Source organism: Pterocles gutturalis, unplaced genomic scaffold, assembly GCF_000699245.1.
Source record: "Pterocles gutturalis isolate BGI_N339 unplaced genomic scaffold, ASM69924v1 scaffold51024, whole genome shotgun sequence".
In the NCBI taxonomy this organism is placed as follows: domain Eukaryota; kingdom Metazoa; phylum Chordata; class Aves; order Pterocliformes; family Pteroclidae; genus Pterocles; species Pterocles gutturalis.
The window spans coordinates 511-28,338 of NW_010137662.1; the positions used below are offsets into that span (position 1 = coordinate 511).

A 27,828-nucleotide genomic window follows, 5' to 3' on the forward strand; every position below is an offset into this window, starting at 1 on the left:
ATCTCAAACAATGCACGCCTAGGAAGATTCTGATATTGTTTATCTGATCTGCAACCCATGTCTCTGTACAGCCCGGGTGACGAGAGTTCCCTGCCCTACAAAGCAGTTCCCTCCTTACACCCAACAGAAACTGTATAATGAAACGCCTGCTTTGTGGGAAGCTACAGATAACACAGTACTAATACGCTTAGAGACTAATTAACTGTAAAACATTAACTTTATATATTCTTGACACTTCAAAATATAAGCTTTGTTCAAATCTCTGTCTTTATAACATTTATTGCAAGGTGATAACAAACGTTACAACTCAGAACTCGCGCACAACATGGTGTTTTGCAAGTTGGTGGTATGTCTGGAATCCGCTGATAAAACTCAGCTTAAACCTACGTTCACTGCCCATAGCAAGGTATTTATTTCAAAAATATCAGTAAAATATTTTCCATTGACATAAAAAATAAATACAGTATTATAAAAAAAAATTCACAACCATTCAAAACTCCAGAACAACACGGTTTACATACATAAACAGGAAACATGCCAAAGAACAGCATTCTGAAATTCTGAACTGATTTGAAAGAGAAGAGTTCATGAAGTTGAACAGAATTTTTTATATAGACATTTTTTCAGCGTTAGCACAATGCTCTTTGTAAATCACAGTTTTAATAAACTCTCTTAACACTTATCACAGTTGCATTATACGTTATCTGTGGCACTAGTTAACAGATAACCACATTACAAAGTCCACAGATGATACTGTAGTAGCTGACTAGAGTTCAGCTCAGTGTCTTGCTGCTGCTTCCAGAAGAGCAATTTCCTCCAGTGCAACACAGTTGGGGTGGCTGGTTGCGGAGTGGACGTAGCAGTTCAATAACCCCACCTCCTTTCCCAGCACGCTCTGCACCTCATAACTCTGCAGTGATAAAAGCATGTTGATTAAAACAAACAGTCCTGGACATTGTGTTCTAAGAAGCTTTCAGCTTGGAAGACGCAGGCTATAAGGTCCTCTTCCAACAGACTATTTTTTTTAAGGATTCAAAAAGAAAGGTGCATTAGAACTGATGGAAAGAATGAATGCATTAGATTTTCAATAATTAGATCTCACTCCTGCTTAAAGTGCTGCTCCCCTATGAGGCTTTTTAAAAGAAAAAGAAAAGCTACTGTGACTTTGAACTCAAGTTTGCTGAAGTGTAACCCACATGTGCCCCCCTTATCTATCTTTCTGACACAATAATTCACATGTGCTAGCAATGTGTACAGACATACTACATATTGATTACTTTTGCTAACAGATCCACTAAAGGAAAAAATATTTTGTAACTCTTTTACCACCCCCCCCACCCTTTCACTTGGTGTTGTATCACCCATCGTCCACAACCTACACAGTCCCTTCTGTTTAATGATCCCACTGGCAGTCCACCTACAGGAGTTGTGCCTGAATGTATTTGTAGAGACTGCATTCTATGTGGAGGAGCGGGATGCAAGGCTGGGATGATTTTTTTTAAAATGAGAGAGCATGTCAACAGAAGCACTGGTGACACTGATAGCCGATACCTGGCTCGAGAGGGTCCTTGTCTCAGACGGCAAGTTTTCATCCACTTCTTTCCTCAGTGAGACCTGCCTACGACCAGCTTTTGACCATGTGCCCAGTTTCACGTGGGCTGTGCATTTGTACAGGTATGTGATACTCACTTCTCTTGCCTGATTCAAGGTATAAACAACCTTTTTTCTTTTTTTTTTTTTAACTAGATTATTTTTACCCCAGACCGGTTCTGCAGTCCAGTTCAACATGCAGCTGCACAAACAGTTCTACTGGTGTAACAGAAGAGTTGTCACAAGGTAAGGAACAAGTGGCCAGGGGCAGTGGCAGCTAAAACCAAGCTCCCTGCCAAAAGAAGTGATTACAAAGCTACACCCTTAGAAACAAACTTTAGCAACACTGGCAAAAACTGCCACCTCAAGTGGTATTTATGGTGATTAATCTTTGTTGAGATGTGCTGGTTTTAAAACGCCATAGTTCAGAGATGGAAATGCTTATGGAAAAAAAGGAAAAAATTATCCCTGCACTTCAGCTAGGGGAAAAAAAAAGATGTTTCTAAGTTGCCAGACTTCTATATACTAGCATTATAAAAATTCAAATATAAAAAATAAGTTGTTTGAATTCTAATAACTCAAAAAGGAACTACATTTTGTCAGCACATAACCAAACCAGACATAGCCTGTAAAACTTAGCAAGACTTCACTGCTATTAAAAGAGCAAGCGTATTTTGGAAATTTCTTGTCTCTCTTTGCTTAAATGAAACATATACCCTCCAGCATAAGAAAAATAATTTACAATTTCAGAGAAATGTTCCATTTTAGAAATGAACCATAAATCCCACTAAAACCAAGAAGCACATAATAGCAAAATGCGAGTAGACCGCTTAAGACACGGAAAGCAAAACACGTGTCACCTAACTGAAGATATGTAACTGGGATGACTAAACAAGATGATGAGCTGACCTTTGCTCCCTTCCACGTGCAATGGAGAGGGGGGGGATCTCAGGATCCTAACTGGACTTAATCACCCTCTGAAGGTGCCGCTCCTTTGCTGCTGACCATCCGGCAGCCAATGCCAGCCAGGCACCTACTCGGGTGCCTCCCTCACCTGCGATAAATCTGGGTCACTGTGCCAAATGTCAGGGTTCTTCTGATATCTCAGATTAAAGGAATAACTACTTCATGATTACATAAACTGTACTTTAGCCCATGGATCCCTGTGGCTTACGTGTGTTTCATTCATACGATTATAAAGTATTATCTCGCATGCATTTTGCAAATTTCTCTACTATTACCGCCTGCCAGTAATTTCATGGTTGTGCTGTTAGAAAGTAGTTGTGGTTTATAAGACCAGCCCAAGAAGGTGGGGTGCTTGGGCTGTGTCTTTGCTGTCTTTGGATCTTTGTCCAGAAAATGGAGCAAAGCCCAGCGCTGCTCGTGGCAGCTCTGAAGGTCTGGACATACTGCTATTTGCAGATAGCTCTGCAGATCCGCAGCTGAGCTAAAGCTGTCCACGCAGCCCATCCGTGGCATCCCTCTTCTAAAAAGGAGGGGGTCAGCCCGATTACGTACGATAGCAGGGCATCAGCAGGTAGAAGGTGGGGTTACCAAAGGGTCCAGCCCACTCAAATCCCAGGCTGGACATGAGAAAAAACCTCATTGTTTCTAGTGAAATCTCCAACCGCTCCTAGTGCAGTTCTGAAACAAGCTGCCTGGAAAGGCAGAATCTCCATCCTTGGAGGTTTTCAAGACCCTGCTGGCCCAAGTCATGTCTGACCTGCCCACGCACTGGCAATAGCCCAGTGCGAGTGGTAGGTCGGACGATGACCTCCAGGAATCCCTTTCATTTCTATGATTCGGGTATCTTCCCACCTGATTCATGTCTCCTGTACTCTGCCTCTACAGTAAGTTATGTAGTTTAACTTTCCTTCATCAACGTTCATTATACATACCCCATCCTCACTGGTGGAGGACATCAGGAGAGAAGAGATAGTCCTTTGTAACAGCTGGAATGAGAAAATTAACAGGTTTTGTTCATGACAAAAATCCTATGTATGCAAAGACATTCTGTTTGCAGGTTAAAACAGTCAAAGATTTATCATTTTAATATAGAACAGTTTTGTTTCTCTGGTCATGAAAGCAGAGAGGAGGTGACACAAAAGATGTTCAGAATGAGAACACGTTCGTCTTAGGCTGTGGAGAATGAGGTTTCCTAAGGACCAACCCAACGAAGCCCTTCAGCTGGACCATAGAACAGTTTGGAAACGTCAGGGTGAACTTGATGCCTGTATTATTTGAGTAAGACCTGGGAACTGGGTTCTCAGTCCAATGAAACACAAGTTTACTATCAGATTAAATTATGGGATATTCTTACATCTGTTACTTTGTCTTCTGCCAGAGCTGTTTATAAAAGCCTGGCTCAGGGTGCCTATGTGTTGACATATCTAGCCTCGCTGTACTCAATACAGTGAAGCTCATTTCATGCCATACCTTTACTTTTACTGTACTTTGAGGTCGGGATGGACAACTCAAGAAGACTTGCAGCTGCATTTTCAAAACCGGTGAGGTGACAACTTCAGAGCACTGGTTGCAATACAGCAATCCTCTGAAACATGCAAATAATGATGGAAAACCACAGAGAAATGGAAAAGTTATCAGTCATAAAATCAAAAGACACAAAAAAATCAGCTAGCTTATTCTCTAAAATACTTTGCTTGTAGACTTCTAGTAGAAAAGCCCTGGTAGAGATTCAGTTGGCAATAGCAACCAGAGGTCTGCTGTCAGTAGAACTAAGTAACTCTCCTGGCAGACCTAGAATCTTATAGCAAAAGGATTTTCCTTTTATAAGTTTTGGCAACATGGGGATAGGTTGCTATTTATAGTCCCCTCACTTAGGCAAATATTAATCTCATAACCTCATAGAAGTTACGGCAAAAGAAAATTTTTCGTATAGATTTGGCCCAAGTGCCGTTGATTTAGGCCCTCATGCAGCAAACGTTCAACGTTGTCAGCACACACTTAAGTCATATGCATAAAATTAAGGTTAGCTATAAGTGCTTGTTGGAATAACGTCTTAAACAAATATTGATGCTACATTGTTCTCCAAATGAAGCAAAAGTGTCCTTCACAGCAGAGATTTTTTTTTTTTTTTGAACTACACTACTACATGTACATACACCCATCTTTATTTTTTGCATGATAGTCCAGGACAATCTTTTTTTAAATTTTTGGCCTTTTTCCCCTGGAGGCTATACGTAACAAAGCACAAGTGGTAAAGCTTCTCATATTTAGGAAAATGTTATTTATTTCAATGGGATCAAAGCCACTCAACTTCTCTTTCTGCTTTTTGTAAGCTTTTCCAGTAGAAAGAGCCCCCCTCTTCCCTTTTTTCTAACACTTTAGGATTAGTTTGAAAAGAAAGTGATAATTGCAGATTCAAACCATATTATATCTACTTGTATCTTTCTTAATAAATTAATCTAACCTTGGAGGTTTTATCAGTTCATCAGCAATAAAAATACTACGTCTTAGTTCTAGGAAGGAACAAAGTGCAGTCTGTGCCTGCAGGAATCATTGCATCACCTGTGCTGTTATGGCTACAGCTGCAAAACACCTGGAGTGCTCTGGAGCATGCTGACTCTCACCTGTCCTGGGGACACAGTTCCAACTTTCCATTGCCACATCTGTCACATGTAGGCCAGGAAAAAGCAGTGTTCTCATTGACTCCAACAACAGTACCTGCAGAAGATTAAATTCTTACAAAATACTAACGGGAAGCTAGGAAACACAGTCACTCCTGGCTTCACAACAGGTTTGAGCCTTTCTGACTCTCAGCTTAAGAATAAGCTTCAGCTCTTCCAACAATCTCACTCCTTTCCTCCTTTGTCTCTCCAACAAGGGATGACAGGACAGCAGAGTGTGCTACATTCTAAAAATACCAGAAGGTAGATAACTGATAATTAACTTCCCAAACAGGTTCAGTTCTTTTGGTTTGGGTTTTATTGTTTTTCTGATGTGTTTTTGTTTGTTTGTTTTCTTTCTGGTCCTCTGATGTTTCCTTGACAATAAATAGCTATAAAAATCATCAGGTCAGATTGCTTGATATCGATATTTGGGAAACACAAAGCAATGAGAAGACGCAATCCGTTTCAAAAGCAGGTTAAATTCCATTAACAATGGAGTTATTCTTCATTTATACTGATTTAACAGAGATTAGATCTGGCTCACAGACTTAAGTGTGTGCCTAAGAAGGGAATGCCAAAGATACTTTGGACTAATATAAAGGGCCTTGCTACTTTTGGCAAGAAAAAAAATTATTCAGAGTTTTATGAAAGCCAATAAAGAGTGTATTATGTTTTATGGTAACGGATATGCTGAAATTATGAGTATTATTTATGAGGAAAATAACATCTAAGTATTTTGAAATGTACAAAGTGGATCACCTATAAGAATGAAATTACATTAAAATAAAGCCTCAATGTACAACGGAAGTGTAGACTAAAAAATCCAGCTTCTATTGAGCAAGCATTTTATACTGCATTCAATAAAATAAACCCTTGGAGACAAGGGAGCATTTACACTGTCTGGTCTGTAAAACAGGGTGTGAATTCCTTGCTTTCCTGGTTCTCCTGGGGCAAGGACTGACAGGAAGGAGGGACCTACACATAAACATCAAAACCATCATTTTCTTTGGGAATTCAAAGGACAGCAAGTCTGAAGATCAGGAACGGTACTTCTCAAATACAACATTTATGACCCAATTTCTACACATATAAGGGAACAACATGGATTACACTGACAGAATAAGCAATTCTGTGTGTTTAACCCCTTGGACTGTTACAGGAATGATTTTGATTCTTCAGTTTTTGTGATAAACTGGGAGTTTCCATCAGCACTTGATACTACAAGGTAGGATGCTTTCTGCCACAGCATGGGAATGTTTCTCTTGTTCATGGAAAAGAAAAGCTACCAATTACTTTGCTGAATATGTTTCCTTTTTCACTAAAAAGGCATTTCAAAACCAAAACAAAATCGCCTTTCCTGGCAGATCTGTTTCTCTCTAAACCTTTTAACTTTCCCCCAGTTATGTGCTGTATTGCAACCGCAGGATGCCAGTGCACAAGTAATACAAGTATGCTTGAAGAAAATGAATCAGGATCATACTGATGAGATCATGTCCACTGGAGAGGTTTATTTTGATGACAATATAGAGTTCCCTCAAGAAAACCACCAGAGATTACTGAAGTCAGAACAAACACAACTAAAGGCAGCAACAGGTGTAATAATCCGGTGACAGTCCCATGCATCCTGTGTGCAAAGGGATTTCTCAAGTTTCAGCTGCTGAACTGCTGCACATCTTTGTCAAGACTTTGGCTTGATGTTCACAAACCTTTTGGATATTTTCCTGAGATCCTTCTTTTAAATGGAAATGCACATAACCAAAATTTGATTTTTTACCTCTATTCTATTTTTTTGGGGCAGTGGCTGACATCGTTAAGAAGAGACTCATAATAGGACAACACCTGGAAAAACAGGTCTCTAGTGAGGAATGCAAAGAAGAGCTGAAGATTAAAAGTGACACTCTGGTTGAAATGTTCAAAAAATGACTGTGCATTATTTTTCCCAATCAGTTACACTGATTAATGGACAGGAAGGGCAAAAGTTCAATCAAAAAGAGGAACCTAGATAAGCTGATTGACCCCATTTTGTCCACACTGTTAAGAGGGAAACTGAAAAAAAAAAAAACCACCCCTGAGTAAGGGTGCTGGGTATGAAAATATCCGATGTCAAAATTCCGTCACTGGTGTCAAGTCATATACTAGGCAAATATCATTAATCAAGTAATATTCCCACATAACATGTGGCATGGACTAACTAGAATTTGCTCATAAGCATAGTTAAAAGGAAACACAGTTCTGTGCAATATGAACTGCCAACATTTAAGTCATTCTGACTGCTACCATACAGCAAGAAAAGTTTAGAGATTACTTTGCAATGCATAGTGATATGAAAATAAATCTATTAACCCTGAGCTCATGGGAGAGAACCACAGACTCATCTTTAAAAGAAGAATAACCTTTCCAGTAGGAGGCAACCATAAGTTTTCACTCATCTGTTGAAGAGCAACACACTCCATTCCAGAGCTGATGCGGCTGGACCTCTCTGAAACAAGGATTTCTGATAAACTCAGTGGCTCTGCTTGGATTGCAACATTGTCCTTCTAAAGCTGGGCCAGCTATAGACTTGTACCAGGCTGCTCAGGGCTCAGCTTTGAGAAGGAGTTAGGACTGGAAGAACTTCAGAGGTTCCTTCCAACCTTAACTTATCCTACTTATACACCTTCCCAAAAAACGACAGATGTACCTAAAATCCAGCAGGCAGCATGGGCTGTGCCCCCCCAATGCTGGCACTCCTGGAGCTTCTAACACTATATCTGTGCCTGGGGACTTGAAGAACCACCTGCATTTTTCACTGGTTAAAAAGTTGTTTTTCTAGGAAAGGTTGAGCCTGCTGAATCCCTGAGAGCCAGGAAGAGCTGTCATGACTGCAAAGCAGCACTGCTTCAAGAAGGGGTAAAGCCTTTGCAGCCTCTCTGAGCACTAGGTGAGAGGAGCCCACGTACAGTGTATGCGGGTGGCCAAAAGTACAGGAAGCAAGAGAATGAACGAGGTAATACTGCTTCTCATTGAAAGCCAGACCAACAACTCTCCAAGAGACAGAGACAGGGAGTGAATTTTAGAGATGATAAATTTTCCTTCATGGTTTACTCCATCAAATACATACATTCACACCAACATGCTATCAGTTTCACTTTTCAGTAGAAAGATGTAGGCAATAACTAACCAAATTCCAAAACACTGGATATATGTCTTAAATGCTAAAATGAAATAATTTTAGTTACACACAAAAGTGAGAGCTATCATCTTTATATAGCATTAGCATAGGTATGAAGATGACACTTTATATTCTACATTGGTACAAATGTGTGGGAACATGCTGATAACAGCTACCCTGGCCAAATTTCAGGTGAAGGAAGACAAGGTTGTAGGATTAATTTCTCCTTTTGTCATTCTTCCATCTGTAATACAGAACAGGGAAAGCGTGACACCTCCTATATGTATGAAGTACTTGTTTACGTAATAGATCACAAAGGTGTATTTTCTTTGTTCTGCCAGAAAATGACAGAGAAATGTTTGCTTTATCCTACTATGTACACTGTCAATGCGACAAAAAAAGACAGGCACTTCTCAGATTTGGTTATAAAATTAAGAGTGGAGAAGTGATGATTCTTGGTGTAATGATAGGAGGGGTTAAAAAAAAAGCACCAAAGTATTTCACACCCAGTGACAGAAATATCTTTTAAGTAACACACTATTGATGTGAGATGTATATAACAACCAAGGCTTTGAGTAAAGTGCCTCTAGTTGTGCTTGTTTTTCATTATGCATTGTTAGAGTTCAAGATTTGTCACTGCAAGGCGCTCATTTATTAATCACAGAGGCATTGCTAACTTGTCGTTCTACCCAAAGAGAAGGTATGTTTAGTAACAGCTTTGTGTGGTTTCAAACTGTCGTTTCAGTGCATCACATTATAGCTGGAAGGATTAATTTGTAACCATTATTTGCTATTATTTTAAAGCTCATTTAAAATGCTCCAGTGAAGGTATAAATGTAAAACAACATCAAGAATTTTCTACAAGGGCTACTGGAATCATAAGAGTTAAGAAAGGAAATTGTCTTTAAAAGTCAAGAGTTATTGGGCTTTTAAGGACTTTTCCCTATGGGCACTCTACAACTGGGAGGTTTAAGAAGTTGACTGGACAAAGCATTAGAGAATACACAGTAGGAAGTGTTTCTGCGTGATTAGGAAATGTTAGAAAATGCATGTAAGAAATGTTTCTGCATGGTTAGCGGTAGGACTGAAATATTAGACAAAGCAATGATCCAAAGTGGCTGGTGAGCAAATATTGGCCAAGTTATGCTAGATGGCTATGGTGAAACATTAAATTGCCCCATTGCAGCAAAGCTCCAGGGAAATCAGACACTAAGCCCTGCCATTCAGGATCTGGCTAACATATCTCATCCATCTGCCTAAAAAATATTGGTATACCTTACTGTTGCCAATATCAACAAGGCTGGTGTGAACAGAAGGCTCCTGAAAGAAGACAGTGAAGGAAGGAATATAGTAAAACAGATTGTGCATCAAACATTTATTATTCTGGGGTATGAGTGAGGGGGAGCAGAGCTTGGCTGGCAAAAGGCAAACAGATCCCACAAAGAAGTGTAAGAACTTACAAATCCCAATGACCCACGGCAATACTGTGCTCTTTTATTCCTCCACGCTCTTTGTGCAAGAAATCAATACAAGGGCCTAACAGATTAAAGTGAGCACAAATAATTAACAGCATTCATTTCAGCAAAGGCCATACGAACCTCTTACAGCACAAATGGAGTTGGGCTGTGTTGTAGAATCCAGCTCATCGAGTCTGACGGGGCCAGTCAGCTCACTGAGGTCAGCACCGGCAGCCGAGTACAAAAGAGGCTTTTGTAATAAGAGAACAGTACGTTCAACACAAATAATCCTACCTGCCAACAGAGACATTTCAACTCAGTAAAGTAACAAAGAAAAAGGTGATCATGTTAATTGTCATGGCCAATAAAGACAATGATCTCTGCCAGCTACTAAACAGATGGACAGACTCCATCAGGTCTTTGCAGGGACAAAGTATTTTGCTCTCAGTGATACGTGCATCATGCTCTCATTACACTTCGCAACTCAGGGGGAAAAAAGATGTTTTGAAAATTCAAATATGGCAGAAGAGAGTCCAATTCCACCCAGACTTCATCGCACCATGCTCCCTGCAAACACCTTACTGTCTCTTCCTTGGTAATACATTTGGGCAACCCTTCAGGTGGTCTTCCTTTGTTTCAAAGACTACAAAGAGCAGGTACATGCAATGTTTTATTCTCCAAAGCAGAGATTTTTGCCTCAGGATGCCCAGAGCCATTTACAGAGGTTGTTGATTCAAGTCCACTTCTATTTTGGAAGCGACTGAAGGTGTGAGATGTGAAGTACCCATGCAGGCACCATACAGAACCACACCTGAACCTCAAAAAAGAGCAACTAAAAATGAATGTAAAGTTAACTACCATCCTTACATGATCCACACGGCAGCGAAAGCTCACAGCTAAGAGTCTGGAGTATAGGAGAGTTTGTAAAAGTTGTGTGTCTAGGGACACTCAAATATCTATATTCACCCTCTTACTCATTTTAGAGACAGTAAATTCAATAAAACAGGTTTCTGCAAGAATATCAAAACAAATGAAACCAAGTTTCTTAATACTTTGGAGTTTTCTGTCAGATAGCAAATTTGATTGACACTGATCACTAGATTCAACAGCCATCAGGGAAGACTGACAGAAATACTGGTGGACATACAGAAAGATCACTGAATTTCTCAATTACTTTGGAAATCAAGCCAAAAATGTAAAGAAAAAAACACCTTATGGGAAAGCTCTAACTACAACCCCTTTCAAATTTCTTCCCAAACTTGCAATGTCTCATCTTCATCTGAGAAGGAAAGTCTCTGTAGGTCACATATTGCAGTGTCAGAGATGAGGATATTACTTCCATTTGATTCCAGCTGCTTCAAAACCACGCGTAAAGCTTACCATTTCCCCACAGCGCATCCTTGAAGAAGATGAGTCGTGAGGCAACACTGAGTGCTTCTGTGATTTCCGTAGTGAGAACACACGATGCAGCGACTGACAGAGCAACAACTTTTGGAGTCGTATGAACCACATTTTGCAATGTGGAGTCAGTCACAAACAACCAAATCTCTCTGTGATTTACAGGAACACTATGTTTTGTCTACAATTTCAAAATTAAAAAAAAAAAAAAAGATACAAAATTGGAATGCAGTTGTTAATTTTTAGTAGAGGGAAAGACTAAAATAACATTCTAATATTTAAATAAATTACACAACTGTCAGAAATTATTACTTTTAGGGCTTGTACAGGATAATGAATCAAAGCTTTATTGTAATTTTTCATTATTCCTTATTGCAGATACAAACATCTCTACCTTAAATTAACTTTCTGAGGTTGACCCACTGGAATCTTGGCTTTACCTCTATCTCCTATCACGCTTTCCCACAACACACTCAGACCGTATTAAGGATTTGAAAAATCTATTTTATTTTTAAAATATTGTATGCTAGATAGACTATGTGTTGTATATTTATATCATATATATAGATGATATATATAAGTTAATTGGTTGTTTTTATGAACAAAGACTTATATAATTTTTGCCTTAAAAAAAAAAGTCTAATGCTACTAATATTATTCCTGTGTGCGCAAATTTTCCATGTACTGTTATCTGATTCTCAAGAGCACCAGTCTTTGGCTAATAGCTATTGCAAGATACAAAGGTGGAGGGTTTTTTTCCTGTTAAACAAACATCTCTGCCTATTAAAAATTCAAACTTAAAATATTTAAATGAAAATTAAATACTACAATGATTGGAGAGACACATATCACATAAGTATTTTAAATACTACAATGATTGGAGAGACACATATCACATAAGTATTTTATTCTCAAAGATGCATGTCTCTAGCACAAGGTAATGCAACAAGAACCCCGGCTTATTGTCTTCAGTTGAATTCAAACCTTGAAACCGTTAACCACACTAAAATTAGATTTTTGTTCATGCTAGCAGCTCTTAGAACAAATGCAATAATGACTGGGAAAATTAATAACTCAGCTATTATGGTTATGCCCTAATACAATATATGCTGCCTAATGCATTGAAGCTGTTTGTTTGCCTAGTAACTACACACACTTGAGTGCCCCCTCTGCGCAGATAGCATTAGGACAGCTTCAAAGAAAGAATTTTTACAGCTGTCCCATGAGAATTACTAACACATTAAAAGCTGGCTTTCAGAAGAATCATCCAAAAAGTAAATAATAACAGCAAAAATCACAAGCTAGTAAAAAATCATCTTGCTATGTGTGACAATTTGTTCTGAACAGAGAGGACACAACAGACAAATAGCAGCAGGATTGAGTTATAAGGAAGGACAGCTCCTTAACCACAGATGGAATATATTTCTTCATATTCCTTCTGTACCACAGTACAGATTCTGAGTAATAATAAAAGCATATTTCTATTCCTCCTTCACACAAATGAAGTACCTCAGAACACTGCAGACAGATAGAGTAAATACTATTTTAAAGTGCATTTGAATTGGCTCACTTAGCAGATTATCTAATAATAATAAATCTGCAAAATAAACCAAAGGATATGTCCTGCTGGCAAAGGCAACTGCAGTAAACAAGCTGCTCTTTGTGACCTCCTTCTGGGAGGATTAGGCAAGCAATACCCTAACAGCAGGTAAATACCTTCACATTCCTATAGCAGTTATCCAGAAGCGTTATCCAGCAGTTATCCAGAAGTTATGCAGAAGAAGAATATCTTCTATTGCTTTTCCAACATTACTTTCAAAAAGTTGATGAGCACTCAGGTTGTTCACTTATGAAAAGTTAGTGCTTACAGTTCAGGAAGTGAATAGCTATTAAAAAAGCAGCTAATAAACCTCCCAGTAGCAAGAAGAAATAATAGACTATTTTTTCGGCTAGACAAGCTTCCATTCTTCAAAATCACATCTGTTCCTGCATGCTTCATCTTTAATTTAGTGATGAAGTAGTTCTACACAAGAATACCCATGACCCACAGCATCTCACATGTAAATGTTCCTGAATACAAAAATGCTTGGCTAGGATACCACTAGTCTGTAATAGTTTGTTGTTGTTTGGTTTGTTTTTTTTTTTTAATATAACAGGTTTCTTGGAAATAGAAGTTTACGCATGTATGTGTCCATCTTTCTGTTAGCACCCTAAAGATCCCATCAAGGTAGCCCTAACTGCACGTTTGCAAATGCTCTGTTAAATTCTCACTTAGCATGGAAAAAAACTACAAGAAATATCCCCTCATCTCGGGAGTTAAAAGTAATCCCTGCCTAAAAATCAAATCATAACTCATTGGCTTTTGAAACAAAAGGGCGAGACCTAAATTAAATTTATGTCTTACACTGGTGGGAAGCATCTCCAGCTATTTTGCTGGCCATTCTGGAATTTCTTTGTCTTTGGTTCATGTCCTTTGATTCATACTTTGTTTCTTGTGGAGCTGATGGACAATTGCAAATTATTCTCCACCAGAATTCAGTGCTGGCTGTACTGAGGATCCAGTCGCCAGGAAAAAATAAATAAATCAGCAAGAAAATATTCTTTTAACTACTGAGGGAGTTACCAATATTTTGAAGGAAAACTGTAGCATCATTCAGAAACAAATAAAACATAATTATACGTTTTCCAACATAGTATGAATGGCAGATGTATTTACCTAAGATTTCCTTCTTTCTACTAACCGGACCATAAAAGCCAAATTTGCCCGAGGGTCTTCTATTGAAGTCAACAAAAATAGTCCACACACTTGCATGCAAAGAGCGAAACTGTATTTTTATATAACCATCATCTGTTAAATTCTTTCCCCAGACACTCAACTCACTGGGAACTTTTCGCTACGTATCTAAGGAAAGCATTTAGCTATAGATTGAGTCTCAACAAACTTCCCACAAGCTTCCTTACAAAGGTGCAATATTATCTCTGGTTAGATAGCAGTTTATTCAGAAATAACTAACTTTTTAGACTGAATGGTATTGAAACTGGAGATGCAATTCATTTTACCCATTCACAAGCATTTTAGACTTGGTGATAATTCTCCTCATACAACTCTTGAAGATAATCCAGGAAGGTTTTGGGTTTTCCCCTAAACAAGATAAACGGTGGCTGCTTCACATAAACATGACGTTGATTTTACGCTGAATTCATTGCTAGGTGAAAAGATTACCTGCAGCTTTAGATACAGCACTTGTGCCCAAAAGCTACACCGTTCATTACAACCATTGATCTGAAAATAGTACAAAAACAGGGAATGAGAAATGTGATACCAGAAATCCAGTGGTATAAAGTATTTGTTATCTGACAGGTAAAGCAGATTACCTGAAGAATTTCCTTTAGACCATGAACAGCTGGTGGCTGGTACAAATTAGAAATCTGTTCCTCCTCATCTACTTCCACGTGTATTTCACCAGACTGAGCAGTAAGAATATAACAGAAGCTGGGAGGAGGAAGATTAGTTGTCATCTATTAAAAAGTAAGGAAAAGAAATGTGACCTTAAAAAAGGCACTTTAATTTGGCCAGTTGGGTTTTATAATATTAGCCAAAATGAACCACATCATTTATATCTTAAGAGGGATGGGGAAGAAACATGATACAGTTAATAACAATGACTCTCTGAAGCAGAAGTTGGTTAATAAACCAAAATTCACAAGTTATAAATTAAATCAGCTTGTGCATATAATTTTCCCATAATTTGACATTAATCCTCATCACAAAAACATCTCATGATTTGGCAGAGTTGGCAAACATGGAGACTATTTCAAGGTGCTGCTTGTTGGTTTTGCATTTTTTTATTACGTGGTAGGAGTGCCCTGATTATTCTTTTTTTAACATCCGTAACTTTTCTGAGATTTGGGGACTGTTGCATGTGGGTGGGTTTTTGTGATAGTAAACAGCTGACAAACTTTTAAAGCTGCCAAATTAAATCCAGGACAGCACAAGGAGATAATGAAGAACAGGAACACAACAGCTACAAGAACTGCTCTCTTTGTGTTATGCCAGATTTTTCTTTCCCCCTTAAAAAGTACCGTGACGTAACAGCTTTATCAATCACCACTTAAAGAGGTCCCAAACTAGAAAGGCTTCTCAGGGAAAAAAAAAAGACAATGCTACAAAATAATTTTTATTGTGGATATGATAAAATATTCTGCTAGTGATGTTTGTTGTTAATAAAGCATTTCATTTAATAAAAGAAATATGAATCTGTTAAAGACAGCTGCCCACCCATTAAAAAAAAAAAAAAAGGCAATAAGGAGAAAAAAAACCCCCCAAAAAATCTACTCAAGTTCTGCTTGTCTCTGACAGCACTAAAGAAGGTATTTGAATGTACACATGGCTCAAAATAAATCAGTTCCACAGGTCTCCTCCTGACTATATTATCAGTGTGCTGGTAATATTATTTATGTACCTATGTATAAAACTGCTTCCATAAAACAGTTCATAAAACTATACTGTTTGTATCAAGCAAAATACATCTCAACTGAAGAAACTCCACCCAGCCAAAAACCTGCAGCAGCAGAACGCAAGTCTGTGGAATGAATCGGTATTTCAAACCCAGGACAGAAGTGTAAATTGCACAATTATGGAAAATTTCCTCCATTTTTAGATTGCTAATAAAACAGAGAAAATGAAGAACAAATTAGAATCATAACAACATTAAACAACATTTAAGAGCTTTGCTCCATCTGTGGATATTCCCGTTCTGTTGTCCACAGTATTTTAATGCACAAAACAATCCATTCCTCTGAGACTTCCAAAATGTCTAGGTGAAAGAGACAGTCCAGGAGAGAACAGCCATTTTACTCAGCTTCAGTCTTGGTTTTATATATAACCAAGAACTTTCTATTCTTCAATATGAACCCCTGCACAATGCAAAGAACACTCTACATTCCAGAGAAAAGATTCTTAGACTTCAGAAAAAACTAGTAATATCCACCTATAATGTCCCCTGGTTTTGAAACTTATTTATTTCCAGCTTATTTTTTTTTTTTTCTAGAACTTGCATCCTGATTGAATCCCCTAGGCTCTAACACAGATTTTTAATACCACAAAATTCCTCCCCAAAGAACAGCCTATACAAGAACACCACAAGCACTTAGCTACCCAGAAGCTTCTCAAATAATTTCATATTACCAGAATGACAGCTGGTATTACAGAACTCTTTTTTCAAACACAAAAGCAAATTTAAAATTCAATTTTACATTTGTAAAAATATGGTAACATACTTTAAACCCATTCTAATACCTCCCCACCCTCGAAAATCACAGAAACATTCATTACTTTTTAGTAGATTATTTTTGTGTTCATCCTTCGACTGTCTTCATGTGAGACAAGTATCAGTCAAAGTCACCCTAACTAGTAAGAGAACCGATTCCAGATTCCAGCAGTCAGTCTCTCTTCACAAAGGTAATCTTCAGAAAAGTGCTTTTGAATCTAAGGCTGAAAAGTGCTTCAAAAGAATGAGTAAATGAGGATTAAGAAGCAGCTAATTGCATTGTTGCTGAAAGAAGATGCTGATCCAAAGGGCTTCAGGTTAGCCTAGGAGGTTGCCAGAACCAGTAAAACCAAAACTCAGTAGCTAAAGAGAGGGAGAGAATACGTTTCCCAAAATAAACATGATTACACTACCAATAAAAATAGTAGTTGTGAGTGAAAAAATACATTTCCATAATAACAAGACTTACCACTTCAGAGTCTTGACTTTGTCCAGGAACTTTCACAGGCACTACTGGAGGCCAAAGACTGTCTATCAGGCTAAAAAGTCCTAATGCCCTTCAAAAAGACCAATAAAATCAGGTTTAAAATATTTTCCAGTGTTATATATGAAAAAGATTCATTAAGAAATACACTTTAAACCATTGCATGATTATGAAAAGAATTTCAAATCATATTTGTTTTCTGGAAGCTGGTTTTGATTTGGTCGAATTAAATCTCCATCATTTTTGCTGCAGGGTGGAAAGGGAGGGAAGGGATGTATCACATTCAGTGACAAGCAAGTCATATTTAATCCTTTGCCACGAACAGCCTGCTGCATTATAAAATCCAGGGGAACTGAGGTAAGCGCTAGTTTGGGAAGGACACAGATAGCAGTACAACTTATTTTTAAAAAATAGCTTTTAACTATTTTAACTGATAGATTTTTTTTTTTAAAGTTTTGCTTCTAACATTTTCATTTTTTGCTTTTCTCTAACAGCTGACTGTAACTGCTTTCAGGAAAGTCCGCAATTATCAGATATAGAGAAACAGGCAAGATTTTGTTGTCTTAAATACATGTGCAGAGGACGGTCTCCTTCCTACATAGCTGCTCATCTAGTTGCAATTTTTATGTATTAATTTTGCAAGTTTCCCACTTTCAGTTTAGAAACAAGCAAAAAATTAACAGCCCAGCATATTAAGGGAGAATGCTGCAGATGCTTTAGCGTGCAAAGCTGTACTCCGCAGCAGTTCAGTGGCTGTTGACATGGCATCCTCGCTGGACAGGCAGGAACGTCTGAGGGAGAGGCCAAGAAAACAGTTGAGGGAAGGGAAATAGCTACAGATAACCAAATTGAAGAGGCATGCATTTTTGAGTTAAAGCAGTTATCTTGTCCTAGTTCTGTGGAGTCAAAGCACAGAGATCTAGATTTTAACCCACACTGCCTCTGAGACAGAGTCCTCTGTTCCTCCAATTAAGAAAGCCACTATTTCTGAAACAGCTCTAAAAACAGAAGTCCAAAACTTGCCAGAAGTAATATTAGCTTCTAAACTCAACTGTTTAGAAGAAGGAAAAGGTATACTCTGGGCCAGGGCTAAAGCATGTTGCAATACGCTGCTTCTCTTCAAGGGGTCACGGAAACTCTTTTTTAAAGTTCTGCTTTTAGCTCACTTCTGCTTAAGCGTATTTATTTCTGTATTTCCCTAGTCCTTCTCCAGATCCTTAAGTATTTACACTTTGGGTATCTATAGGCAGTAAACTTCTTTCCATGTTTTTTCACAAAGCGCCAGGTATCACCTATGCTACAGTGTTAATAGCGATGCCCACGGACCGGCACCGTAAGAAGTGTTATGAATGTAAATCTCAGAGTGGATCTTGTGGAATAAAGTTTGTGGTTCATGATTCAGGTACCAAGCTGGCAGATTAAAGAGACCAGAAACAAATGTGCTGCTCTTTTACAGAAATTAACTTCCTGACTTACATGGCATAATTGCTGAGTCTGTAAAAGAAGGCTGAGCTCAGAGGCTGGAGGTTTTTTTGTTTTGAACAGTGAGAACACTACAACACACAAAGCAATGCTTCTTAGGTATTAAAGAGACTTTACAGCAAATTGACTGCTGCTTGAATTCCGGATCAGGGTGACATTTCTGTCCTGTATCGTACAGGAGGATATCCTCTCTACACTCACAGGAGAGCCAATGCCCAGTGGAACAAACCGGTCTTGCTAACTGGGACATGAAAAGGAGTGACCACAAGCGAGCACAGCCTCCCCTACAACTCAGGGTTACACAAGCGGCCTTCCTCGCACGACACGCAGCACGAGGGCAAGGGCAGAGCACGGGTATGAAAATACCACAGACTCTGTGCGTGTACAGAGATTGCGTATTTATCAACTTACAGCAAATAAACTGTTGTTCCAGTGCAGATCACAATCACATCTCCACGCAGGCCTGACACTGGCCCCTCCTCTGTATTTTTAAGTTTGCACAAGGGACATGAAGTTATCCTGTATTCTTGAGCTCTCTTCCAGCTTGTTACCCATATCAGAATATGGAAGACACATGGTGCATTTTCTTCAATTACTTGTGTCCTTTTGGAGAATGTAATCTACTGCTTGAACTAGGAGCACTTAATCACTAGTAAACGACAGTATTTGTTTACAAACAGGAGCAGCAGTTGTATAGAGTGTCTCCTGAACATCCTGGCCTCACCCTTTCCTTTGACAGGAGCAGAGGCAAGCGGCAGGGACATTTGAAAGTTCCAAATCACATAGAGCAGGGATTCTTCTCTGCCAAAGGGGATGTTCTCTCCTGGAGCTGTCACTGTGTCAGTCAGTGTCCCTGGTGAGGAACTCCCCTCTTGCTCCACCCATTTATATGCTGCCAAAAAAGTTACCTCTCTTTTCACGCTTATGGACTTTGACTTAACAGAAGGGGGGACGAGGGGGGCAACAACTGTGGAGAAACGGCAAGACATTGTGTCCTTCTCTGTAGAAAATCACTATCCTCACAGAAAGAATAAAAGTCATTCTCTTTATTGGCTAAGCAACACTCAGATCCCACTTCAGTCTGACTTGAACAATGGACGTATTTTATCCAGTATGTGTATCCTTCTTCAGCTATAGAGTCAGGACAAGAGACGAACAGCTGGCTCTGTGCTACAGCGAAGGGACGTGGTTAGCCCCCATGTGCACAAAGAGCCTTTCTGGCTACAGAAGATGAAATAAAAATTTAAAAATTTTGCTCTGTGAGTGTAATTTCTAGTCGCTATTTCAAAAAATTAAAATAATTTTGATCACAAAAGGACAGTCTTCTAAAAAAGGAAAAGTAGAGTAAGAAGTGAGAAGAAACCAGCTCAAGGATAAAAAAAGAATACATAAAGTAATTTGAATAACTTTTTTTTGTACTTCAGAGAGAAGGACTCTACTGTAATATTCTATAACTCTGCTTTGAAAAAAGAAAAACCAGACTGAATCTGTACCAGGAGAAGGACAGAAACCATCTATCAGATTCCAAATGACAGACTCAATCCCTTACTTTCCATGACAGACTGAAATCTATGTTTGGTAAAAATCTTTTTGTCCCATACTAAATATGTAGATGTCCACTGTTTATCACCAACACAGCGAGACCACCAGTGACTCTAATGGAGTGTTATAGTACAGACTTCCACAGAAGTATGTATTCACAACAGGCAGTGCTCTACATACAGGTACTCTTCTCTTCTGTAAACATACATCTTCAAGTTTTGCTTAATAGAGAATGATACTTACATATGTGTGTGTATCTATACACTCACAGAGACACATATAGGTACGCATAATATGCAAAATAAATTTTTTTAGTATCCTTAATTATTTTTACTATCCAACATGCTCAACTTGAACTTTCCTTGCTGAACTTCGGTCTTTTCTTTTCTGCATATCCATAAATACAGACTTCCTATTGTGCACCCAGACATCAGTCAGAGGATTTTAAAGATTTCATACTGTTAAACAGGCTAAACACATGGCTGCAAAAATGCAAAATATATATCCAGCACATACAGAAATTAATCCTCACCTATTTAATAAATCATCTTGAACTAATCCATAGAAAAATTACTGGAAGATAGCGAGTGATATTAATAAAACAGCATTTACATCTCCCTCCCCACAATTGTTATCACAGATGATGACTGTGTTGCCCTGGACAGAAGCTGCTTTTTTCACGTGCTCACCTAAACACCTTCCTTCTCAGTTTCACAGCTCCGCAAGAGACAGAGTCACCTTCTAATTCTAACCTTCCTGGCTTGTTTTCGCCCTTCACTGCAAATTCAGGTGGCACACATTCATATGTGCATACATGCATATAAATGTTTGCTCTATGATTTTTGACAAAAACATACAAATAAAGAGAAAAGCTGTTATAATTATATTTAGACACCCAGTAAAGTGATAAACCAGTATCTACAGTCTCAGCACATCTACTCTGATCTTGTAGAAGATTCATTCATTTCATACTACAAGCTATATTACAAAAATCAAACAGCTTCAAATTTTGATTTTTCATAAGTGTATTTCTGACTTTGATCTGACGACTTATTTCATAACTTAGTGAGATTTTGTTTATTTCTGTCACAAGCATGAAGTTTCACATACAGTTTTGTTCCAAGAACTTTGTGTGTGACATGCCTGATTCAACTTCTTAACATTACAGCTTATAGTTTGGCGGATTTTTCAATTTCAACACCAGAGGTTCAGGGGAAAATTACTACAGGGAGAAAATATCAGCAATATCAAATAAAGTAGAAGGAAAACAATGCCCACAACTAGGAAAAGAAGAAAGACTACGTAAGGTTTGCGGTAGGGGACAGAAAGAAAGATGCTAAGATTCTCCTCCAACGTCTTCCACAGCTTTGCTCTGGGGACTCAAGACTTGGCACTTCTCTGTTTCCTCCTCTCCTACTCTCCCAGTGTTCATTTCTAAAATGAAACCGTTTTCTTTCAGCAGTAGCAGTCTCAGTTATTAAGAACTCTAAAGTAATTCCTAGCCCTCTGTGAAACATCTCCTAGCTCAAAACTAAAAAGAAATTCAGTAATAATCACCTACAGTGCAAAAGCTTCAACTATCATAAGACATGCAATCCAAATATAAAGCTGCTACTGTTGGCGGGCTCTCCCTTTAACTGACCTATTAAGATCTTGTAGTGCACAAGCTATGCAGCAGCGTATTTTTTCAGACTTTTGTAATAAAAGCAATAAAATTATAAAGCAAAAATCTGAGCCTACTAAACCAGCATCTCGATCAAAACACAAACTGGGAGGAAGGGTTGCTGGCTTTTTTCCCCCAAGTTTTGTTTAGATATATGGAATTATTTTGTTGAATAATTTACATACTTTAATAATTACATTTTCTATAATTCAATAGAAATTACACATACTACATCACAAACTGAAATTACAATATAAAACTACTTTTGATTCAATATGGATATGCCTATGTAATGCTGGTTACTCAACAGATTCATGACAGAAGCACTGCAGATACAATCAGTAGTCTGTGCTTGTTAAAGAGAAGAAAACTCAGGAAAAAAAGTTAATTTCTGATTTATAAGCAGTCATCAAAAATAATTTAAAAATAATGCAAATAGTCAAAACTTCAATGTGATTACTTAAATTATGCTTTAAATGGAACTCGACTTTTAACCATAGCAATTGCCAAAGTGTTTCAGGACCTCAAAACCTCAGAGACATGGGTGGCTCTTGTAGATGGCAATCTTTTTGGAGGAGGGAGAACACAAGGAAGGAAGTTAAGACTTCCTTGCTCTGAGGAGTGTTCTTACTATTATATTTCCTGTCAACGACTAAGCAGTTGAAACACTTTCTTCTATAGCACTTAGCGGTGGTCCTCTCTTCTGAGTGTAAATTAAAAAGAACAGAAAGTATACAGTGAAGAGTAGAAGAAAACAGAAGCCAGTGGCCAGAGAAGCATGGGACTTAATAAAAAGAAAAAAAAAAAGGGAAAAAAACCCTCAGGCACAATAGTGACCAACACTAAAGAGTGGGACGAATACAGAGAGATTTCACATTTCAGTGCCTAATATTTGAAAGTTTAAAATGACAAACAACAGAAGCCAGCTTTATTTGAAAATGCAGAAATTTCTCAGAGAAACATAATACTGGTTGATGAACTTAATATTCAGATTCTACTCACTGCAGAGGAAAATGCAACAGCTAGTACAGTAAACTATTATGGAACAACCTGCCATGAATTAAAGGTTGGATCATGTGCCAAAGCTCACGAGTTGACCTATCTTTCAAAGTATTTTACCTTATCCACCATAAGTGTGGATTTTAGCACTATCCATGAAAGAGCTGCATCTTCTTTTGAAAACTGTTAAGCATTTTTTCAATTTAGGGACAAGATCGGTAGCGACACCCTACGTTAACTATATATTATGTTAAAGCATTTCTTCCTCCTCCCCTCCATTTTTAAATTGGTGTCATCCTTCTGTTCTGCTGAATAGAAACTCTTCCTCTTTCTACCTTTTATGAAAGCATAAAGAGAAGAAGCTGGTAGGTCTCCTAGACACAACAGTAAAACAACTCAATGCTTGGCAAATCAGGTGAAAAGACACAAATTGTCAAAATACAAATTATTATTCTGTGTGGAAGTCCAGTCAGGGCTAAAAACTTGTACTTGTTAAAGTGTATGGGTATTCAAAACCCAATATTTAACATCAACTGTGTTTCTCTCAATCTAAGGTTACTATAATTCTAAGTTTTCACAGGGTTGATCTTGGTCAAGACAAGACATGGCTGTGTAAGCTCTTATCCAGCTCTTCTTTTACAACACAACTCTTTTCTTATCGGAAGAAGAAAAGGGTTCAGTTTCTTTAGTACATCTTACAGTACAGGTCCATTCCAAAGATCAGGTCAGGTTTACAGCCAGGTTTTCACCCGGATGTAAAATACCCATTATTATAGGTTTTTAGTCCTTGAAAAGCAGTTTTAGCTTACAAAAGTGATTTTAAAATCGCATTTACTGGAATGATGTTAAATAGTACTTTAAATTAAATCGGTGATGATGAGGAGGGATGATGGCCCAAAAAATTTTTGGAACAATAACAGTGGTCTATTGATGCAACAAGCTTGAGAACCCCTTGTATCTAGCGAATGAAAATAGCCTCTGTCTCATGGAAGGACTGTCTGTCTCTACAAGAGGGATTACAATCCATGTAACTGTGGGACAACATGCACAAATGGGATCTTATTAGCCATTCCTGGCTTTCTCCAGATCTTGTGCTTCAAAGGCAAAAAAAAAAACCCTAATGACTTTCGTTCATATTTCCTACATTTTATTCCCTTTTATCCATTTTAAAATCCACTGTCAAGACTCCAGAAAAGAAACAGTTTAAAAGCCATCTCCTTCTAAAAAGTAACTGGAGTTCTCAAAAAAAAGGCAGCAGTCTTTCTTGCAGGGCAAACCACATAGTTCTTATTCACTCATGTGCTGCAAGCCAAGGTTGGGCACTCAGAGGCATATCCCATCATGTGCTCGGATATACCACTGCCTCTGGAAACCCATTTATCCAGTGGCAATGAGTTTTACAGTCTAATTATGCTGTGTGAATAAGTACTCCCTTATATTAATTTCAGCTACAGCTTTACTGTGGTTTCCATCACACCTAGAATGACACAAAACGTGTCCCAACACTTAAAAGTAATAACAAGTTATAAAGCAGAACTTAGGCGAAAAACAATTAAGAAAAAAATAAATCCTTGAACAATTCCACCACCCACCCAACCATCTTGTACAATGAAATCACGTTTTAACCACTGCACTGTCCCCGAAGCCTTTTTCTTTTAATGTTTCCTAGCAGGGTTACTGCCAGCATAGCTCCAACTGAGCCACCAGCATTTTCAGCAGTGTGTCTTCTAATCGTCCTCAGAATAGCCAGAAGTAAGTTACTGCTGCTTTGAAAGAGAATTTACATTAGAAAAAGTCTGTCTCTTATTAGCTAGGCAGAGTACTGGAAACACCAGCAGCCAGTTGTAAAACTTCATTTGTATCCAGAATTCCAAAGCCATTATTTAATTTGTTTGGAAAAAATGTAACTTGAAGAAAAAGCCAACAAAATAATTAAATAAGAAGACGTGTTTGTTATTAAAGATCCATAAAAATGCAAGTAGGCTTGAAATCCAAAGGATCTGAAAATTAACACTCCAAGTACATAAAAAGAAAAGCATACTGAATAGGGCTGGCTTGAAAACAACAATTCCATTTTGCTAAACATTTCAAGGCTTTGAAATTTGTTTTTGTTCCAATATGAAACAAAAATGAGACTTTCTGGAAGTTTTCATGAAATGAGGAGAGAGAGAATATCCACTCCCTCTGGACCTGAAAAAATCTTCCCAACAAAACTGTCTCCAAAATAGATAATGTTTCCATGAAACATTCTGGTTTTGATGAAACAGCATTTTTCAACAGAAAAAATAAAGCATCAGCAGAAATATCATAGCTATTCTAATACCAAAGGCTTATCTAGGTTGGTTACTTGTACAAAGAAATTATGTTGAGAATTGAACCAATCTAATTATATTTATATAGGTCCCCATGTGAACATCATATCACTTTCTGTAGAAAGATACTCCGTAAGAGAATTGATCTATTTAAAGTTTTTTTTTCTTAATTAAAGATATTTTATGTTATTCAAAGAATGTAAAAGGAATCCCAGAATAAGCAAAATCTGAGAGGTACCATGTGTCAATCTGTTACTTATCTGGGGGGATTTTTCTACAAACCTAAGGACATTTTTATTCCAAAATGAGAATGGTTTAATGATTTGTGAGATATTTTTTTTAAGCAACTTAAACTGTGCTTCCAAAACCATACAGTCTTAACAGATTTAAGTTCTCTCATTAAGTACTAAGGGAAAGTCTATGCTTGAATCTTCAACCCAGATGGGTCAGTACTGTAGAAAAACATTCTGTAATAAACAGTTCTGCAATGAAAGGGAGGTGAACTAATGTTTTTAAGTATTTGAATCTACTGAAGAGGAAGAAAAAACTCATATTTAATGAAATATTGCATACGGTAATACTTCTCCATCCCTTGCTCTGCTAAGGGATGCTATTTGTGTGTTAGCTCATTTATGCCCATTTTGGAGTATGTTTGGCTCTGGTACTATTGGATATCCCAAAACCAGCAATGAGGACGCTTGATTGAACAAAGCCTGATTCAGTTGTTCCAAAGAATATCATCTCTGCCTGCCATAGCACACATTCCCATGAATTGTTCTCACCTTCCTCTTGTAGTCCTTTGCAAAATTTTCATCCCAGCTAAGCAGCAGAATTTTCCTTCCCATCTCCCGCAATACCGCTCAATGTCATCTGCAGAACTCAGGGACTGCAACTGCACTTCACTGAACATACCGTAGGCATCCTGGACAAGGAGGCATAACCTGCGAAACATTCCTGTGTTATTCACTGGCAAACTCGTTAGTAAATTTCTGAAAATTATACAACGAGCTTCAGGACAGTGCTTATCCTCTACAATATCTGGAGAATTGCTACCAAAAAATGTATCAATATACAAACCCAACATCATTAAAGGTTTTCTCATGCATATTTCCAGGAGGTAACAGGGCCATGAAACAAAGCATGACTGAAAAAAAGCGTAAAGGGCTTGCACTGGGGATTAGATAAATTAACTGCTATGCACTATGTGGTTTGTGTACTTCTAAAGAAAGAAGGTTGAGTTTTTCCTTACTTGAGGCAAATTCTGCAATGCAGACAGGGCAATGATGCAAATGTGTATGCGTGTGTGTATAAATGTAAAGATTCTGCTTGGAAGTAAACAAAGCAACTTATCTCACGAGTAATAATCACCAGCACTGAAAGCAGCAAAGCAAGCGTTACTTTTTCTGTAACTTTTAAAAGAGTCCTGAGGATGCAAAAAAAAAAGAGTGAAATGTCAATTTTTCTTTTAAAAAAACAACAAACAAACTACACAACATGAAACTGCAGATTAGTATATTCAATATTGGGTGTGAAGATATTTTATTTTAAGAAGATAGTAGTTAAAGAATCTGCTAAACAAACAACTTCATTAAAGTAATCTAAGGAAGTAGGGGCTGTAGGCTTGGGAAGTATTGCTTAACCAACTTGCTGGCGTTTTGAGGAGATACTACTGTCATAGCAGATAAGGCAAAATCAGTGGATGTCATACACTTAGTCAAAAATGCTTTTCACAAGGTTCTGCACCTGAGATGAGCCGCCACGATAGCATGAGTCACACAGTGCTGGAGGAAGGAGGCTGCTGTCTACGAGATTGGTTTAATTGGCCCAGAAAGAGACAGTTAAGCATGGAAACTTTTCAAAGGGAGACAAAAATTACCTTTGAGCACATACATCTTTACTTCTAAATAAAACCCAGGGGTGCACTAGGCAGGAGAATTCAGTTCATCCCAAAGGTACATGCCAAAGCTACCTTCTCCAGAGTGGTACCATTGTTGACAACAACCTGACTTCAACTGCTAACATATTATATGCATCCTGAAAGCATGCGACAGTAGTCATTGTATCTTTATAAAACACATTTTAAATGAAATGAGCTCCTACATTACTTTGGAAGAAATCCAAGTATTTCTTCACAGGGAAGCTTAGGCACATGGAAGATCATTAATCACAGTTTCCTTGTTCAGTATGAACTAACTTTGGCTTACACCCTTGAGAGGCCTGTATTTGACGTAAGATACAACTCCAAAGCCTTTCAAACATCAGCAGCCGTGCAAGCGCCAGCTCAGAGTCCTCATTTTTGAGATTCTGGTGCTGGTTTTGAGGAGTGGTAGGACTGAACACAAAGGAAGGCTCCCGTATTTTCCCCATTTCTTTAGCTACGAGGGTCCCACACAAACAGAGTCTTCACCAGGCAAAGAAAGCTTAGGTACAATTCCTCTCCACAGCCTGCCTTTTCAGCTGTGAAACACTGCTTCTGCCCTGAGCAATGACAAATAGCAGGGAACCAAATGCTGTTGTGATGTGTAGGCTGGAAGGATACATACCCTCATCTTTGGGACGAGGGCTGTTACCAGTCTAGAAAGAGGGTGGCTGCCCTAACGATACAAACCAAAGTCTTCAATGGCTCTATCCCACTTTTCATTTTCTGTGTAAAAAAATCCATGAGATGCCTTCTGGATTCGTACCAAAAGGTCATCTCCAACTCAACAGAACAAAGACTGATGTGCTATGAACATGACAGCCCAGAAGCAGAAAAACTACAGTTGCCTGCCGCTTTCCATGTTAGGACCTTGCAATCGGTTAAAAACTCTCACAAGTTTTAACTGATTGGACTGAAACTCCTCATGCTATT

The 27,828-nt window shown here is 38.2% G+C and overlaps 1 protein-coding gene across 1 annotated transcript; it reads right to left on the minus strand.

Moving 5' to 3' along the window:
• Nucleotides 1-778: 778 nt before the first annotated feature.
• SPIDR (scaffolding protein involved in DNA repair) lies at nucleotides 779-27,344 on the minus strand. Its single transcript, XM_010082664.1, has 11 exons — nucleotides 27,172-27,344; nucleotides 25,760-26,026; nucleotides 16,968-17,052; nucleotides 14,601-14,744; nucleotides 14,419-14,508; nucleotides 11,208-11,406; nucleotides 9,969-10,121; nucleotides 5,181-5,274; nucleotides 4,027-4,141; nucleotides 3,489-3,542; nucleotides 779-910 (listed from the first exon to the last, which is right to left on the minus strand). The coding sequence occupies exons 1-11, from the start codon at nucleotides 27,342-27,344 to the stop codon at nucleotides 779-781; spliced, it is 1,506 nt and encodes a 501-aa protein (XP_010080966.1).
• Nucleotides 27,345-27,828: the final 484 nt, after the last annotated feature.